Here is a 20,035-nt window from a genome sequence, read left to right as displayed (position 1 = left end):
CTTTGCTTGGATGGCTTATAAAACTGATTGTACGATGGTTTTGACGCTGTTGCAAGTTGCCTTTCTTGGAGATGGTGATAATCAGTGATTTGGTCCATGGCGATGGCCATACTCATGTTTGCCAGATCACATTGCAGATGTTAATTGTAAGGGCACTGATCATTGCTCCTCCCCCAGCTTCGGTCACTTCTGCTGGGATGTTGTCCACTCCTGCTGACTTCCTCTTTATCGGTGATCTCACTGCAGCTTCTACTTCTTCACGTAGGATAAGGTGCTTGTTGTTTGTTGCTGGAAGGACATTCAGTACCTCTGGATCTATTGCGGCTCGGTGGTTGTAAAGTTCTGCACAGTACTCTGTCCATCATTCCAGAATATATTTTTCTGTGAGGCAGTTTCCAGCTTTGTCCTGTAAGGAGGTAACCTGCCATTGTTTTGTGCTTGTTAGAACTTGGGCCAGTCAGTATGCTTTCATGCTGTTGTGCGTTTTCAAGTTTCCCTAAATGTCTTTGGAATGTTCTTCTATCCAGTTCTCTTTTGCTTTTTTCATGTTTTTCTTAACTTCCTGGTTGACTGTCTTGTACTGCTCTGCCCCTTCTGTATCTGTATCAATTAATATACAGAACCACAAACATTGACATTACATCAGTTGTTGAGTTGATAATATTTGTGTTATAATGCAGATTACTAACATAATATTGCTCACTGTTTCCTAGTTTTTCATCAATAACAGTGACACTGTACCAACCCTACTTTTGTTTTCTGATAGTATAGGTCTGTTTCAGTTTTGGAGTAAATAACGTTAGGTAAATTATCACTCTTATAAAATCTCCCCCGATACGAGTAACATATGTCAAGAGCATGATTAATATAACTGCCATATTCCCAGACAGTGTTGGATTTTTTGAGACTCAAAAACTGTTTTGAGGTCCAAAGGCAGGATCACTGTGCATAACCTAAAAGACATTGCTGTCCAGTTGAGAATGATGCAGTCATTTCATGTACTCCAAAAGAAAATGAAGGAGGTAGATCATCACAGTCATATGGTTGTAACCTCCCTTAAGGCAGGTTGAGCATCCCATCAGTGGATTGCTCCATCCTATCAGGAGGTTGAGCACTGCAATACATATCGTGCTTCTGGCAGCGTGTTGCCCTCCTTCTGTTTGGGAGGCAAAACACCACACAGTGATAATCAGTTGAAGACGAGGTCTTTCCCATGTATCACTCATTCGCCTCTATGTCCAGGGACAGAAAAAAGGACCAACCTCCCCCCCTTTTAACATCTCAACCTGTGCAGAATTCCCAATCAATACATAGGACTCAGGCTAGGGTCAGGGACTGCATCAATTTCTCCTGTTCCCAATTATACATGTGAACCCTTATTGGATGAGGGGCCTTCCACCTCAGGGCCCTTGGTCCATTATGCACCCAAAAGTTGTGAACCTTGCCTTTGCAGTTGAAGTGATGCTGTAGCTCATATCACCTCATCACCAGGTGGATTCGTTTTGGAATGTTTAAGGTGGTATATCATTGAGGGAAGACATGTTCTCTTCATTGCCTCCAGTGAGATTTAGACACAAGCTGTGGCAATGACACCTTTTCTCAGGCCCAACCCTTCAGCTCAGATGGATGAGGAAGAAGAGGTCTGGTTTTTTAATAATGTGGTAAACAAGGCTTATCATCTATTACCCACTGACTTGTGCCCCAACCACCTGGTGCACAGTCCATAAATATCCTTTCCATTCTGGGAAGGCTCTCTTGGGTACAAGCTCAACCAAGCCTCTTACTTCTCCCACATTGATGATACATACACGATTGAGGAAATATTATGGAGGTATTCAGAAGGCCAGTGGGGTCAACAATGTAGAAGATGGTCTGTTCCTCCCTCATAAAGTTGTACCCTATTTTCTTTCTCCTGCTACAGGGTACATTCCCCAAAGTGGTCTATCAAACCTCCTTCTTTGTACACTAATGCAACCAAGGTCATATTTCTGTGGAAGCATGGACATGCCTTCCCATCAAAATAATTGATGCCATGGAGCAGGAAACTGGTTCCTTGTAACCATAGTTTTGCATGCCACCCTATTCTCAGCTATTTCCTTTAGCATGCTGATATAGGCTGTGGAGGATGCTGTGGTCAGGCATCTCGTCATGCACTCTGTTGCTGTGGCATTATAGGCAGACTTTGTTCACATCCACCATGACATTGCATGGACTCCTTGAAGGTCTTGCTTAACTAAAGTAAAGACCTTCTAAGAGTTGCTTCTCTAGAAGCAGAGACCCTCTTGAGGGCATCATTCCTACCCTGACTTCTCCAGCCTTGCGGAATCACCAACATTGATCTTTCTCTCCACTCCCGTCCATCGCAATCGACCAGGAAATGAGATCAAACAAATCACCCTCAGGGACCATCTGCAAATTTTTCCATCAGGGGCAAGCCCATTCCAATCCTCAACTTCTGCTAGACCACTTACTCATCAGGTTCATGGTGCCCAGGTCACCACAGATCTGTGAGGAAGTTCTCTGACCCTCCTTCCTTTCCTACCAGCAGAAAAGGGGGCGGGGAACAGCCCTAGCAAATTAACCTTATCACCTGCTGTTCATCCCCCTCACACATCCCAGTAAGTGCTCGCCCAGGCCTCTTAGGGGCTTGGTCAAGCATTATGAGATGGTGGGTGGGTCCTCTCCATTGTGAACGAGGGTTATCTTCTATAGTTTTGGGAACATACCCTACTATCAAGGAACCCAACTTCTTTCCCCATTCCAATCTGGTGGAATTGAGGGAAGAGGTGCACACCCTATTGCAGAGAAGGCAGTTGAGAGGGTCTTGAATAATCCCTCTACTCCCAAATCTTCCTGGTCACCTAGAAAAGTGTAAAATTTCAAACCTTAATCAATCTCTGCCCATTCACCCAGATTTTGTCCTCAATCCAGAACACTCTTCCTTCAATTAGGCCATCTCCATCAACTTTCAGGATGCATATTTGCACATCCCCTTCTTTCCTCCACACCGCAAATATCTTGTTTTTTGCTAGACCAGGAAGTTTTTCTATTCTGGGTTCTGCCATTTGGAATGTCTTCTGTTCAACTGGATAATGGAAGTGGTAGAGGTCTATCTCCAAATTCAGTGAACCTTGATTCTCTAGTATTTCAGCGACAAACTGATCTGTAATGTTCAAGTTCAGTCCCTTCATCAGGATTTGTTCCACTCTTGATCCACTTTAACTCAGTTGGGTCTCTTACCCATCCTCAAAGTCAGAACTATGGCAAGTCTATGTTTATGTTGGGATGAGCTTCCTCACAACTAAAACTTGGTCCAGGTTCTTCTTCAGGAGCTGGCAGATCGAATCCTGGCTCTCCTAGAGATGCCACAAGCAAACTGTGTTATCTGCCCTCCTTTATATTTCCCTTCTCAGAACCATGAATGCCACATGCATCCTCTATATTTCAACCTTCTTGCAAGTTGGAAGCCGCACAGAGATTCTCTATCAACCTCTAGTCACCTAGGACCGGTTTTTCACCATCATTGCTTGGTTGATGAATTGAGACAGATTCCTGATCAGGGTTTTCATGCACTCACCTGATCCCCACTCCTATCTGTTTGCCGATGCCTCAGATTCCATTTGGGGGTTCATTTAGAGCTTGAGGGCATAATTGTCCACAGTTCTTGGACTCGGACAGAATTGTCCCTCCACATCAACAACCTAGGAATGAAAGCAGTATTTCTAGCACTGCAAGGGTGCATCAACATAATAAGGGGCAGATGTGTTATGGTCTCCTCAAACAACAAGTCCATCTAATCATATCTATGATGTCAAAGAGGTACACATGCCCCTTCCCTTTGGGTAGTGGTCTGGAAGCTCGTCATCTGGGCAGCCTAAGAGAATGTCACAATCTGAGTTCTCCAGATTCTGGGTAAGATAAATATATTAGCGGACAGTCTATCCAGAACAGACCAAGCCTTTCCCAGCAACAGATTTGGCTCTTCACCACTCAGTAACAGTGTCCCTGCTTTCCCTCAGGGGAAGACCTCTAGTGGACCTGTTTGTGACCAAGTTAAACAAACTTCCCATTTACATGTCTGTCCCAAATTAGAGAGCACGGGCAGTCGATACATTCAGCATCCAGTGGGATCACCTATTCTGATATGCCTTTCCACCCTTCTGACTGCTACCAAAAGTTTTGCAATGAGTCTAAACTTCTCTCCTCAGATCATTCTCATCACCACTTTGTGGCCCCAGCGATCATGGTCCATCGATCTCCCTAACCTGTTGATCGATTGACCCAGGTCTCTACCTCATAGGAGGGATCTCTGTCATTATACCGGGAATCCCTCCTCCACAACATCCTACATTCTCCATCTTCTTGCCTGGCTAATCTCTAACATTCTCTCTCTGCCAGAACTGATTTTCGGGCCAAGTTACCAGTTGCATCATTCAGGCCAAGATATTTTCTACTTCCAAGGTCTATGATGCCTGGTGGACAATCTTCTGCATTTGGTGCAATAGGAACACATTTATCCTCCCTGTCCCCCTTAACTTCATTGCTGATTTTCTTTTGTTCCTTTGTAAGACCAAAAGATTTTCAGTATCCACTCTTAAGGGCTATTGAGCTTCTGTCAACTTGATGCTCTTGTCTGGTGTTTTGGGTTCCAGAGACATGTCTCCCACATTCTTACACCAGATGGAATCTTGATTTTTATGGTCATTAACCAAGCCCCATGTGAGTGAAGCTTCCTTCTGCAAGATGAGAACTGAGATTCCTGCCTTGTCTATTGAGACTGGCTGAATCTGGTTTCTAGCTGGTTGCACCCTCCCATTAGGTAGGTTGTGCATGGCAATGGCAGGTTACACCATTTTCTTAAGGAGGTAGATCATCAGTACAGCAGGTTGCACTCTCCCATTAGGGAGATGGAATTCTGCAACCATGTGTTGCACCCTCCCATTAGGGAGGTAGAGCACTGCAAAACATCTCGTATTAGTGTTTCTCTCTTGGGCCAAATGTTACAACACAAGAAGACCTCTAGTGAACCTGTTTGTGACCAAGTTCAACAAACTTTCCTTAAGTGTCTGTCCCGAATTAGAGAGAATGGGCAGTCGATATATTCAGCATCCAGTGGGATCGCCTGTTCTCATAGGCCTTCCCACCATTCCGACTCTTACCAAAAGTTCTGCAATGAGCCTGAACTTCTCTCCTCAGATCATTCTCATCACCACTTTGTGGCCCCATCGATTATGGTCCATCGATCTCCATGACCTGTTGATCAATTGAACCAGGTCTCTACCTCATAGGAGGGATCTCTGTCATTATACCGGGAATCCCTCCTCCACAACATCCTACATTCTCCACCTTCTTGCCTGGCTCATCTCTAGCATTCTGTCTGCCAGAACAGATTTTTGGTCCGAGTTACCAGTTGCATCATTCAGACCAAGAGAACTTCTACTTCCAAGGTCTATGATGCCTGGTGGAGACTATTCTGCATTTGGTGCAGTAGGAACACATTTATCCCCCTACCTCCCAACTTCATTGCTGATTTTCTTTCGTTCCTTTGTAAGACCAGATGATTTTTGGTATCCACTCTTAAGGGCTATTGAGCTACCATCAACTTGATGCTCTTGTCTGGTGTTTTGGGTTCCAGAGACATGTCTCCCACATTCTTACGCCCAGAACGAATCTTGTTTCTTATGGTCATTAACCAAGCCCCATGTGAAACACTGAGTGAAGCCTCCTTCTGCAAGACAAGAAGTGAGAATCCTGCCTTGTCTATTGAGACTGGCTGTATCTGGTTTCTAGCTGGTTGCACCCTCCCATTAGGTAGGTTGCACATGGCAATGGCGGGTTGCACCCTTCTCTTAGGGAGGTAGAACATCATGACAGCAGGTTGCACTCTCCCATTAGGGAAATGGAGCACCACAACCATGGGTTAAACGCTCCCATTAGGGAGGTAGAGCACTGCAACACATATTTGTGTTTCTCAATAGGGCCTGTTGTTACAACACAAGATGGGGCTCAGAGATACATCAACCTTCTATAGATGGACCTCGCCCTCTATGGTGAGTACGACTCAGGTTCTCTGTTTTTGATCAGCTTGACTAAAGCATCAGCCTACCCACCTAACCGACAAGCTCATCTATGCAATAACGGAAGGATAAGTAATTGCTACTGTTAAAATGTAGATTTTTAGTGGGTAAAATGAATTTTAGTTATGCAATACGTACGTGAAGCTATCGCCAAATGTCCTCCTCCCACCCCACTCTGATGTTTTGGGTAATTGTCTGTGAAAAGATGACGGATAATATCTGCACTCTGCATATAACCATGTGACATATGGAAAAGTGTGCAATATAAGAGAGTGGAGTACAAAATGTCATTCTGACAGTTTCTCTACTCTGTGGGAAGATGTATGGACGGTTAGTTTTGACACAAAAATAGGCTAGCTAATCAATAGTGTGAGGTAAGTATTGAATAATTAAACTTAGTTTTACCCACCCAAAAAACTACATATCACATCAAAATATCCAGAGATAAAATTTACCCTACAATATTAATTTTAAATTCTGAATTCTAGATTTAATCATTTCTAAGAACCTGCCTTATGATCTTTGTGTTGCACTTAATGGTGAACCTATTGTTGAAAGTGACAGAGAAAGACAGACAGAAAATAATGATGGTATAAAAGCATCATTTTACTTGGAATATGCTTTTTGTTTAAAAAAACAAAACAAGGAAGGCTGGATTTTTAATAACACTTTCAGCACTTTACTTGACTATATAATGCAGAGGAAATAGCTAAATGTCTTCTCAAGGACAAACAGAATAAGTTGATTCAGGCTGGTCTGATTACAAGTCTGATGCTCTACCAACTGAGTTACCATGGTTCACTGAGATAAATTTGATGTATATGATAAGTTTATCTTGTATCAATTTCAATACCATACCCCAATATCAATACTTTACCCAGGGGGTAAGCTGAATTCTCACTTTGTCAGTATTATCAAGGGGACATATTTTATATATCACTCTTTGGACTTATTTTCGTGAGTCTTCTGGGATGGCCCACTGTCCAATAATGAGTTTATGCTCATTGTTATATTGCCCTTAAAAATGACATACAGGCAGCAGCTAGAATGACCTATGTTGCAGTACCCATACTAGCAAGGCCGAAAAAAGGCACTTTTGGCCCAGAGTTGGTATGAGGGTCATGCCGATAATAAATCATTTTTTGGGGGTGCAACTTAAGCTGCATCATCTATCCTTACTCTAATCTGCCTCACCTCCCAAGCCAAGGGCTTCTCTGGCCTTTGACTCTTAGCTGGTAAGACTGGAAAACCTTTCAAACTGGGCAAGTTGATACAAGTTCTCAGAACCATCTACATGTTATGTACATTCTAAATCTGAGGCGGTAAGGAAGCATTTGTCCAGGGTAATTATGGAAGGAGGTGGGATGGAATATTCTCATTGTATTTGGTAAGAGGCTTCGGTTCTGTCATGGCATGGTCTGTAATTCCAAGATGAAACAGAAAAATGTTGACCACCACTGGAAACATCTTCTCCAAAATGTGGATGGTTCTATATAATCTTCAGTATCACCACATTCAATGGTGATGCTGTCATTGCTTGAGGACTCCTCCACTATGCTGTCTTCCTTCTTATGCTTTGGCTGTTTCCCATGCAGCAGATCACCCCTCTCCATGCAGCTGGTGGACCCAAGGGAACAACAAATGCCGATACAGCTTGGCACCAACGGTGTCTCAGGAATTGCCGGAATGACGTTGAAGTCAATGTCCGACTACCTTAGGGACTCCGATTCTGGATTTTCTGTCGGGATTTACTCCCTTAACCTTTCCCATGAGTGGGTAGAGCCGCAAGGCAGCAGAGGTTTTGAATCGGAGTTTTTCTTCTCCTTAGAAAGATGAGCTACCACCCAAGGTTTACAAGTCCCATCTACCCGAAGCGACTGGTTTTAAGGCGCCAGTGGCCCGCCTTCACCCCATCTGCTGTTAGTGAAAACATGGTCCGCCGGACGTCAAAGCTAAGCCACTCGCGAAGGCCTGGAGCTGGATTTTAGTTGACAGAGGTGATGAGAGATGCAAGCCATATGGGGCATTTCTGGAGGAGTGGGGCGCTTGTCTCCCACTCCCACCCCGGCCATGTCAGCCTTGGACCACTTTGTGTTATCAAGGGTGCAACAGCAAGAGAATATTACTATAATACAGCTTGATACATAATATATATACCCTTTGTATTATCAAGGGTACATATATTATGTATCAAGCTTATTATAGTAATATTCTCTTGTTGGATTACATTATTTAAATAATACATCTTGCATAAACACGGCGTGTGCTATGTATATTTTTTTCCTAAACAATTTAGCAGTGATACAGCTGAACAGCTAACAGAAGTACTTTTTTTCATTGGTTTTATGAGCTGTGGTAGCTAGCTCAGTTGGTGCAGCATCAGACTTATAATCTAAGAGTTGCAGGTTCAATATCTGCCAAGGTCAGCAGCCTCAGTTTATTTTTGGGAAAGGCATCTAGCTTCTGTTTCATCAGCATGATATAGCCAAAAGTTCTGACTTTGCTGTAAGAAAGCAACTAACCAACCATCCAACCAACTGCTCTGTTTGTAGAACGAGTTGGGATTTTTTTGTAACCATGTCAGTTTTTACCAGAACCATCTAAAGTGCAATATTTAAAAAAATGGTTGAGAGAAACTTCAACGTTTTATTATAATTGAAGAGGTTCAATTTATAAATATTTGATTATGTTTTATGATTAGGTTTGATCTCCAGGGTCTGCTCTAGGAGCACAGTTGTGGCATTGATACTGATTGTTTAAAAAAGGTGCTAAAAAAACCCAAATACAAATAAATTGTGCATAATTATGGCAAGACCTACCTTTGATTTAGTATATATGCTGATGGACGTCAATCTGTCCATCACAATTACCAGTACATAAGTGAGAATTTTGATGTTTAGACTAAAACTTGTCTCCACATGTGAGAAAATTTCACCCTTTGAGTAATAAGTATAGTTATTGAACTAGGATAAAGTATTTTGTTAGGCTTGGATGACATAGGAATGGACACACAAATGGACCAACCAAAAGAAAGAGATTATCACTACCTCACTAACACTATACATGTTACAAGTATGGGACAAAAATGTTACATACTGTAATTATACTTGAATTTCTTGTCTGCCTTATTTTCCTTTATTTCAGGCATATATAGTGTACCCAAAAGAATATGTGCAGAAATGTACATTAAAGGCGTCATCGATTATGATAGTAAACATCCTCAAACTCAAGTGAGGGAAATTCACTTTGTGGATATCAACAAAGATATGTTACAAGAGATCATAGGTGCATATGGGAGATGGACGCAGAACCAAACATGTCTGGACTTCAAGAATGCAAACAGTTATAGCTCCGCTTCTGCTTCAGGTATATATGGTTAGTGACTGGCTTTAGTTACAGGGCATGTTATGATGTACCTATCTTATCAGTACACCGCTCCCTCGATAACTCGCGCCCGGATAACTCTGATCCCGCTTATAATGCGGTGTCCGTCTTGGCTCCCAATTTTTTCCAGAGAAAATGTATTTAAAATATCATTAAAATATGCTGAACATCAAAAGATTACGATAAGAATTGATAAATTAAACCTTGAGACATTGCTCGTTTTATCATCGAAAATGGTGATTAATGCCCGTAAAAATATAATCCATATTTTGAAATTTGCAAGTTCTAAATAAGAATAAATTTCAGAGGTCTCGAAAATGCTTAATTACGCATATTTGGATGCCAATTTTTGATCTGGGACGCAGACAATCACTGAGGCGGGCATCCTCCATATGCATGTAAGAGGTGCGCAGGAAAATTCAAAGATTTGCCGGTCCTGTCCTGTACGAAAACTTCCGCCCTGACTTTAACCAGATTCCAGGTGGAATTTTAAAGCGGATTTCACTTAAAGCCTAGATTCCATTTATTATAAATTTTAGGTGGGTTCAGGGTGGAATACAGCCCAAAATATGCAAATTAGTCCATCTATTACTAGGCGGAATTTGTTTATTCCGCCTACTAGATGGAATCTGTTTATTCCGCTTATTTAGCCTAGATTCCCCTTATTATCACTTTTAGGCAGATTCAGGGTGGAATATAGCTCGAAATATGCAAATTACTGTTACTAGGCGGAATCTTTACTTCTGCCTAATTAGATGGAAATACCTGCAGAAACCCTATCCAATAATGAAAATGTCAAGGCGGATTTCAGACGTTTTTTTTTTAAAAGCAATTTCTGCCTAAACCATAAAAAATATACTTCATATTTATATTAAACTGCCTAATGATTTTTATACATTATTGGGAATCAATGATAAATATTCACAGTAATATTTAAAATGGATCATAAATTTTATTTTGACAGACATTATCATATAAGATTTAGGTTTTTCTTGTCCTAAGGGGCAATGCCATTTTCTTTCTTGCATACAAAATCTAATCCAACATGGCATCACTTTAGTATGTTTCATTTCACTTTAAAGTTAGGGGAGATTTCACACATATTTTGACCAAACTTTCATTGAAATTATGTTGAGGTCTCACTCAAATTTCTTTGAAATATTTGTGAAGTTTCACAAAAAAAATGACTAAAACTTGTGTAAGATTATCACTACAATTTTGATCATTATATAGTATATTACTTAAGTTTTTTTTAAGTGTTTCAGACATTTCAGCAGGTTTCAAAGAAATAATGGATATGAATTAAACAGGGCTTTATTAACCAAGGTGATATTTAAGTGTGCATGAAAACAATTATACTGATGTTGTAATTATATGACATCCAAGGCAAGAGAAATGGGAGTTAATAATAATAATAATAATGACTTTATTTAGAGAAGGTAATTCAATTAGTTACAGAACTAATCTACCTTGAGGCCTTCTGTCTGTGATGTACAACATATACAGTATATACAACATGATATGAAGTATATGACACTAAATAATTAAGTGGTTTTAAAAATCAAAGTATCAAGCCTGGAGCATATGCACAGGCATCTGTGAACATATAAACATATACAAAATATAAAATATTAATTTGCATTGAAAAATTCAGCCGTGAAAATAATGCAAAATTACATAAAAGCATCCATTTGAGACAATTTGATTATGAAAAGAAGAAAAGCTAGGAGCCTGCCTTATGTCACTTGTACTGTAGACTGGATTTTTGATTGCACAAACTATGATGCTGTTGTGGTCTCTCAAATTAGTCCTTGTTCCATAAGCAGCCATGACAAACGTTTATCATGATATAATTACTCTTATTTTACACTGAATTCCAACACACCAAGAATATTTTGATAATATACACAATAATGCCTCACGAGATTGAAAGTAGATTCTACTTTTCAGCCAAGAATATTCCGCAAAGATATGACTATGTTTGATAGACATGGATAACTGGCAACAATTCCCACCAGTGATCTACACGTTGTCCCTCCTTAAATTCTGAAGTTAATCAGTTTGGAGTTGTATATTACTTAGAAATCGTCCCGATTCAATTCCTTGTCCTATTTAGCACGTTAGCCACTACTGTAAAGTTCTTTATGGCACAAAAAGCAAAATGCTTGTCCTGGCGTTCAGTTTTCATACAGATTGACCAGTTATGTTCCCATCAAATTTGCGTTCAGGGTATTCTCATTGCCGCACCTTTTTCAAATGGTTATTCAATCTCTTGTCCCGCTCGAAAATTCGAATCGCCATGTTTAGTAAACATGCTCTTTCCCATCAGTTTCTGTTAAGCGATGATTCATTGGGCAATTACAAAATGTTGACCATTCAGAAGGCTTTATACAACGATCCTCTGTTAAACAATAAACGGAACAAATACTTATTTGAAAGCTCGTTGTGGAATGGGACCGGATAGAGCATTATTTAAAAAAGAGTTTCGGAGACGATATTAAAAAATGGGTCCATATCGAGGAAATTCAGGTCAGGAGAAAAGCGAAATTATGTTTTAAAACGGAAAACAAGATTAAAACTTGTTCGAGGGCAGTTAAATCCAGTTGAAGTTAAATAAAAATACAACAACAACAAATTTGAAAAAGAAATTTAACAAGGAAAGCTGTTGCAAGAAGTTATAAATGTGCCCAAAATAAACAATAAAAATTTACAGCTATCAGAAACAGGAAATATAAATGCTGCTGAAAATCATTCGAATTGTACCAGAAACAATACATTTTATTATATCTTATTGATATTTTTATTGAACTATCATTGATATTACAATCACAAAATATCACTATATTTTCGGTCATTTAACTTTACAGACACACAAAAATCAAGTCCTAATTATGCCTTCTTTAACTGATGTAAATGACTAAGTTCTTCATTCCGCCTAGATGTTGGTTAGAAAATAAACTAAGTCCAGATTCCTCCTTTCATATAATAGATGCCAGTGACTAAGTTCCTAATTCCACCTAGATGGTGGGTGGAAAATCAACCAAGTCCAAAATTATGCCTAAAGATGTATTTATAGCAGGAATTTGACAAAAGTCCATCTGAGTTAGACGGACTCTAGATGGATTTATCTTTGATTTCTCAAATTTTCCATGTCTGCCTTTGTATTAACCAGATTTTTAACATTTTAGGCAGATTCCGCCTGGAGTCTGCTTAAGTTCCAGGTGGAATCTGCCTAATTATTTCGTACGGGGTTTCAGCCACCTGCTTTGTGGGAAAATGTGTTGATCAGTTAACTGTGCTGATATTTACAATGACAGAATTCAGTGACTGAAAGACTCTTTGATGTACATACATGTTGCCATTTTATAAGCGTACATAAAAAAAAGAACATGATGCAATAAGTAGGCAGCTAGTTCAAAGGCTTTGACTGGTGGCCGGGTGAGAAACTGTACTGATATTTAGTGATTGAATTCAGAGGCAGAAAGACCCTGTTTTAAAATCCTAGCGAGACCTCTGTTTCAAGATATCATATATTATGTAAGTTTTTATGATAAATAGTTGTCAGTATACTGTAAATAAACAGTCTGGTGAAATAGCGATCAACGAAAACTTCTGGTAAATGCTAACAGGTGGCAACAGAGAATGAAATAAACACCAATTAAACTTCTTCCTGTGTGAAAGTCACGTTCTAATCCTTTAATTCCGTTTCATTGTAAACATTATAATCACAACATATTCTGCTCATTGAAAACATGAAAAAAGTCAATCGACCGTCACATCGAAACCCGTGAGTACTTCTGTGAGAACCTAATTACATGCCGGCTTTGTTTTGATCAACAACTTGGGGAAGCATTTCTTGCATTAAAAAATCAATTACAAGAGACCTGGGGTGCTGGATTAAGGGTCTTGGAGCTGCCTTTGACGTAAAGCAAAACAGTAACAGAGACAGTGACGATGATAGTGACTTCGAAGGTTTCAGTGAAACTGATGTCATTAATGCTGAGGCTGTTTGGGAGAAATTCATACAGACTCATGGTCCTGAGATGGGCGTTTCTCTTGATGATATGGAGGAGTGGATTTGTGCTGACAATGATTGCCCCACAGCTGAATACATGTCAGATGAAACAATAATGAATTCAATAACAAACAAATTTGCAGCAGAAGACGATTCTAACTGGAGTACCACAAGTGTTGAAAGTGATGCAGACGCAGATGTTGCACCACCTCCCCCCTCTGCACAGGAAGCAATCAAATATTTTGATATTGCCATAAGGTGGCTGGAGACCCAAAATGTTGACTACGTAAAGCTCATGCAGTTGAGAAATCTGAGGGATTTTGCTCGGCGGCGGAGAAACCAAGGAGTAACACACAAAAAAAATTAACTGATTTTTTTCAAAAAGTGAATTGATATTTGTCAAGCATGGCACGAATGGCAAGTATTAACTTGTTCTAATTTACATTGTTTTAAATTTGTAGACCAATGAAATATGTTAGTACTGATTAACCCTTGTTTTTTTGTTTTCCATTTTACTTTTATCACATTCAAATCTATCTATCTATCGTTAGATAGACAGTTTCTCGAAAAGGGTCGATCTTTTATATATAAAAAACATCTAATTTGGATCAAACAATAAAACTAGAATGTCTCCAATTCAACATAAAAATTAGTGACGTAGTACACAATGTGTGAAGTGGTACATATGTTAAGCGAACAGAAACCACGTGGAATAAAGTTTTCGATGATCGCCTCAATATACTGTAATTTATCCTGAAATTAATGTTGCCCTATGAGGAAATAATAAATAAAGTACACCGTTATGAAGAGATATTTATTCACAGTTAATCTCAGCACGATTATAAAGTGAGTATTCAACACTATAATCTGCCTCCCCCCTCCTTATTTTTCCTTTATGTCGTCGATCACTTTATTGGTTTTGGGCTTATTTGACAGGTCCCTCGATAACTCGCACCTCACTTATAGTGTGGTCGATGTTTCTGGACCCCGATGTACGCGAGTTATCAAGGGAGTGGCGTACAATGTCAGATGCACATCTGAGTGATTGAAGCAGATGCCAAAATTTGAGAAAAGAAAAAGATAATTATAATATCAGTTACATAGGTGTATAATAACTTGGGAATTTCAAGTAAAGATTATTAAAATTTTTAAATGCAGTAATACATCAGCAGCTACTGTTGCATTGCTACACTTTTCCAGGATGCTAAGTCCCCAGACCAAGCTGAAGATTCTCTTGTCCAGTTAGTAATTGGAGTGCCAGAAGCAAAATGAACATGTCTCATTCTGTAGTCAGTATACGACGTATCACATATTTTCCTCATTTGGACTTTGACTTGTATGCATATGAGTGTCAGGATGCTCAGTGAAAGTTCATTTTCATTGTCATTTGGCTTAGCATATACCTTTTGGTGTAGTGTTAGCTTTTAGTTAGTTTTTCCTCTTGCTTTCTAAGTGTGTATTTTTGACCCGTTTTATTTCTTTTAAGATTTTGTTTTGCACTTTGCTTCTAAAAGATGTTTCTTAGCCAATTTGACCCCGTTATTTTACCAGTATCAGTGTAAGTTTCTCTTACTTATATTTTTCCCTGTCATTATTTGGTGATTTGTCTTTTGTAAGCTAATTAATTATATGGGTAAATGCAAGCATAAGAAGATCCCATGAGGCACTCACCCATACTGTTATCATTCAGTAAGTGTACACTTGGCGACAGTTGTCTGATTTTTTATTTTGGGAAAATTGGTGTTGGTCTAAATTGCCATACTTATAGAGAAGGGAGCAAGGGTCCATTTCCTGTCTTTTTTATCTCTTGATGATCCACTCTTTCTAGAAGGGGTCTTTCGTCACTTCCTGTTCAAGAGCAGTCTATGCATTTAGAGCGGGAGGGATCTGTATTACTTTCTTTTTTTCAGAAATTGCCCAGAGCATCTGCCATCAATGAGCTTTGAAGCTGATGCTGTCAGCTTCTGTTATGGAGAAATTCTTGGGATGTAAATTGATGGTACCCAATACAAGAAAGTGTTCAAACCTTTACAAATCTTATGCTGAGTCTAGTTCTCTGAACAGACACTATTCTATCAGATTACAATTACTGGACTGTTTGTCTGACAAAAGTCTTCTAGCACCAGTCGGTGGTCACCAGGCAACACTTTTGGAGTAACCAAACAGGTTTTGCCAACTATCTGGAGAGAGGGATTAGGTCAGTAGCCCCCCCCCCCCTTCTCTATGTTAATGTTTAATCCCAGTGAGATAGTATGTTGTCTGGTTTTATTCTCATATGTATGGAATGGATTAGGGTTGTTCCCCATGTTTCTTTTTAATCCCATATGTAATATATGGTCCAGTAGTCTTCACATCATATCATTATAAATGTCTCTTCTTTGGTTCCATAGTACGTCAACTGATCAGTTTCATACCTTCCTGGTCTATTCTGGCCTTGGTTAAGAAAAAGAGGGGGCCACAAACAACCTTCTACAGTGTCAAAACAGATAATTAATCTTGTTTTCCAAGGAGATAAGATTGTAGAGTTAGTTACTTTGTTTCTTGTGAACTAGGATAGGATGACTAAATATCATCTTAAGGACTCATTCTTCAGAGATGGAGATCAGGAAGGATAGGTACTTCCTCTTGCCTTTTTCATTCCACTCCGGAGGACACTAGCATTATCTCCATTTTGGATAGAGATTCTGGAACACATTCTCATTCAGATCTTCTGTTGCTTCTGCATTCAATGGTGGCTGATGGTTCAGGAGCCTAATCAGAATTATTTTTGTATGGCATGAGGCTGCAAGATAGCTGGTTTCTGCCTTTGGTCAGATGATTGGAAGATTTGGAAACCAGGCTTGAACCCTGGTTACAATAGTCTTACATGCCAATCTCTTTTCTGCTGCCTCTTTCAGTTTACTGAAAGAGGAATTGTTGTTTTCAGCAGCTTTATAGAATGTGTTGAAGGCTGTGGCTAAAATGGCAAGGCATACAATTATGATGTCAGCGGCACACTATATCAAGCTACTCTACTTCTGTTGAGATGTTGCTTTGGAGACTTAAAAAGTTTTGCTGGATTGTAGCTAAACCTTTTGAGGGCTGCCCCTCTTGATGCGGAGGTGCTCTTAAGAGATCGGTTTCCCTCTATGACATTGCAAGGCTTGAAGAATCAACAACACTAGTCCCTGTGCACAACTCCAGGTCTGTCTAAACCAGCGAAGAAGCATGCTTACTATGCTCAGTCAATGGGTATTTCTCCCAAGTTTTTTTTAAAACAGGGTCTACTCCAACAACTTCTCTAGCAGCCACAGTTGAAATTTCCTTCCTTCCCATCCTTTGCTAGATTTGATGTTGTAGAGGCTAAAAGAGGGAGACAGTCTGATTTAGGGAGTCACAGTTCCTCTCCTGTGATGTCTTCCACTGCCAAATGTCTAAATATATGTTCAGCTAGCTTCCTTACCTGAGGCTTCGAGAATGTTTGGGTCCTTTCACAGCAGAGGAAGGTTATCTGTGTCATTTCCAAGAATTTTCAACAGTGGACCCCATTTCTTTTCACCAGTCCCAGCTGCTACATGTAACTCTAGTGGAAAAGGTGTACACTCTTCTATAGAAGGCATATTAGAGACTAGAGACTGAATTATATTCCCAGATATTTTTGGTGTCAAAAACGATGGTAAGTTTCAACTCATTGAACTATCTGCATTAAACAGATTTCAGAGTGGAGACAACCATCTCAGTCAGGAACACCATAAATCTCAAGTATTTGTCAGTCTCCTAAAATCTTCCAGATGTGTACCCTCACATTTCCATCTTCTTGTCCCACAGGAATTGCTGCCAATTTAATTTTTGTAATACATGACCTGTTGCTATTGTGTCAGGTGCTCTTTTCAAGATTGAAAATATCCTTGAATGTGTGATGAGAATTCATCTTGCCATAGAATAACTCCATAAATTTCTGAAGTTGAATCCATAGTAGTATGGCTTGTGCGCACTAATCCTCAGTCTTTTCCTTCGAGCCTCTGCTTAGATGGATTAAAATTCACTTTGTAGAAACTTGCCTTTGGAACATGGTTTTCTCTACATCAATCACTATCGAACAATCCTTCAAAGATGAGATTGCACTAGCATCATTCTGCATAAACATGTATAACAGTTGGCCTAATATCCAATCACAGCGATTTGTGGGTGGGTGGGTATCCCGACAAATAACTTGTCTGTGTTTTTGCAGAGGGCTGTCACATAGATACCTAGAATGGTATTTAACATTCTGTGGTGTGTATGACATTGACTCAATCAGTGAAGATCATCCATTGGAGTGTTTGATTGGTGACTAGAAAAGACTCTCCAATCTGTATACACAAACATGAGCCCATGCTCAGCTCTGCCATCTCAATCAAATCTTCACAGTTTGTGGTTGCCATATTTCGGACAGTTTTTGCTGAGAATGGTTCTCAGTTGGTTTGAAAATATTAATGAGATTCCCAGAAGCAAACAAATCTTATGCATGGGATATAATATTGTGCCAGATATAGTTAAGATCACCATCACAATGAAGGTTAATCTAACAGGTTATGCCATCAGTGGCAGTTGCTGTGCAAACTGTTGAGGTTTATCAAGTATCACATTGTTAGGGTTAAATATTGTTTGGGTTCTTCCCAAATGCTCCCTTGGGTTATCTGCTGTCAATTCTTATGATGGCTCCCATGTATCTTTCTTGCCACTATCCTTGGTTGATACCGCTTTGCTTCACCCTTGACGACCAAGACAAGCATGCATTGGATCTCTGCCTGAAGACCTCAGTATTACAATTTTACTATTAGAGATTGATCTGATATTTAATTAAAAAAAACAATCATATGTGAACATGTGATTACTATGATTGTTGTCAACATGAGAAAACTTGTTTATTTGACATATTGCAGAAATGGTCTCAGTCATTTTGTCTCTGAATTGATTACATGAGTTTCAAAGGTTCTTATGGTGTTAAGTTGAAATGTGAGTCATTAATAGCATCAAAAATACTGCTTCAGACTGGTTGAAAAATCTGGGACTGCAGGCATTCCAATCGATTCGAGATTGACGGTGATGATTAGTGACTCCAGCATCATCAGAGGTGGTTGCACTTTTATCAATGGCAACAATGCTCATGCTGGTCAGTAAAATCATCAGGAAAGCTGCTCAACAATGTTTGGCCAATTTGATTATCACAGATGTGGCAATGGGAAGCATATTACAGTTGTGGACAGGCTGCAAAAGGTATTAAACGATGCTGATAATGTACAAGTGAAAAGTAGGGTCAAATTCAAAGAAGCACCATTATTATATGCTCATTTTTTTCTCCATTAACTTTGCATTGCCAGAATCATTCAGTATTTTACAATATTGAACTCGCGTGCAATTGATATTGAACTCATGTGAATAAAAGAACTACATTCTATTATAAACAAATAATGGACGCAGATGCCAGCACTTTTGATTTATTTTATTTGTCTGTGAATGAAGTAAACTAACTGAATGAACTAAAGCAGATGTTTTGTGGACTGCCACATATCAGCTGCTTTGGCACATTCTGCATTAACTTTTCTGATACTATGTTTTGGATTTAGGCAAGCTATAGATGCCAGACAGGGTCCTTACAAATAACATCCAAGTGACAAGGCATAAACTGTCTTCTTTAGCTGGTAATAAGAATGGTAAACAATATGCTTACAGTTTTACATCCTGAATTTTCTCAAAATGTACTTTCTTAGTTCTGTAAATCTGAATTACATGAGCCATGTCATGGGTTCTCAAGCTTGATTATGCATTTCGAAATTATGCTGTAATTTCAACTATATTCCAAGTGCAATTACATCCTCCTTACTGCACTCAAAATTCCATAGCGTCTTTTTGATCATTGCAATTGAAAGTCTTCATATTTTTCCCACATTATGATTTCAGACGTTCAATGGCAGAGCAGAAAAAACACTTGCACATGTCAATAGTATGCTGCTCCATTGTGCTGAAATCCGATGTACTTCATGTGGAATTGGAACATAAATTCAGCCCATAATCACAAAATTTTGTAGAAACGACAAAATATACCAAAATCTATTCATTCCAGATCAAATGGAAAAGTTGTTGCAATGCAAATTCATTCACAATATGACTCCAAATTTTCAATTTTAAAGAGACCAAAATGCCATTTTCTTTGAAAGTTATGTTTAGTGCGCGACCAAGTTCACATTTTTCTGGGCGGAGTAATGTACGCATTAACACTGTTGTTGTGTAATAATGAATCTGCGCTTGTGTATTTAGTTTGGAATACAGCATACATTCAGTTACATGTACTTTGTTTTGTGTAGTGTAATTTTATTAACATAATTAAGCCTTAGGTAGAAAAAAAGATGAGCATATAATAAGAAGGTTACTGCATTTGTATGGGAAAATATGAACTGGTTTTGTCAGATGGATATACTGCACTCCCAAGAGAGTGCAGTATTTCCATCCTAAAAACTCGTTCATATTTTCCCATACAAATGCAGTAAGCTATAAATACTGCATTTGACATGGACCTGCCTGTGATGATATATAAGAT

General features: G+C 39.3%; 1 protein-coding gene across 1 annotated transcript in view; it reads left to right on the top strand.

Moving 5' to 3' along the window:
• The first annotated feature begins 6,031 nt into the window (after positions 1-6,031).
• The window catches only part of LOC149773798 (uncharacterized), a 28,746-nt gene continuing 14,742 nt past the window's right edge, over positions 6,032-20,035 (top strand). The window contains exons 1-3 of the mRNA XM_089945977.1: positions 6,032-6,050; positions 6,566-6,667; positions 9,222-9,443. Of these exons, the coding sequence (XP_089802103.1) occupies positions 6,032-6,050; positions 6,566-6,667; positions 9,222-9,443 (343 nt within the window). The remainder of the gene's footprint in view (positions 6,051-6,565; positions 6,668-9,221; positions 9,444-20,035) is intronic.

The sequence above is a fragment of the Sinohyriopsis cumingii genome, unplaced genomic scaffold (assembly GCF_028554795.1).
Source record: "Sinohyriopsis cumingii isolate HCF-2022 unplaced genomic scaffold, ASM2855479v2 utg000552l, whole genome shotgun sequence".
NCBI lineage: Eukaryota > Metazoa > Mollusca > Bivalvia > Unionida > Unionidae > Sinohyriopsis > Sinohyriopsis cumingii.
Note: the sequence above shows the minus strand (reverse complement) of the source record. Positions and strands in the feature narration are given on the sequence as shown.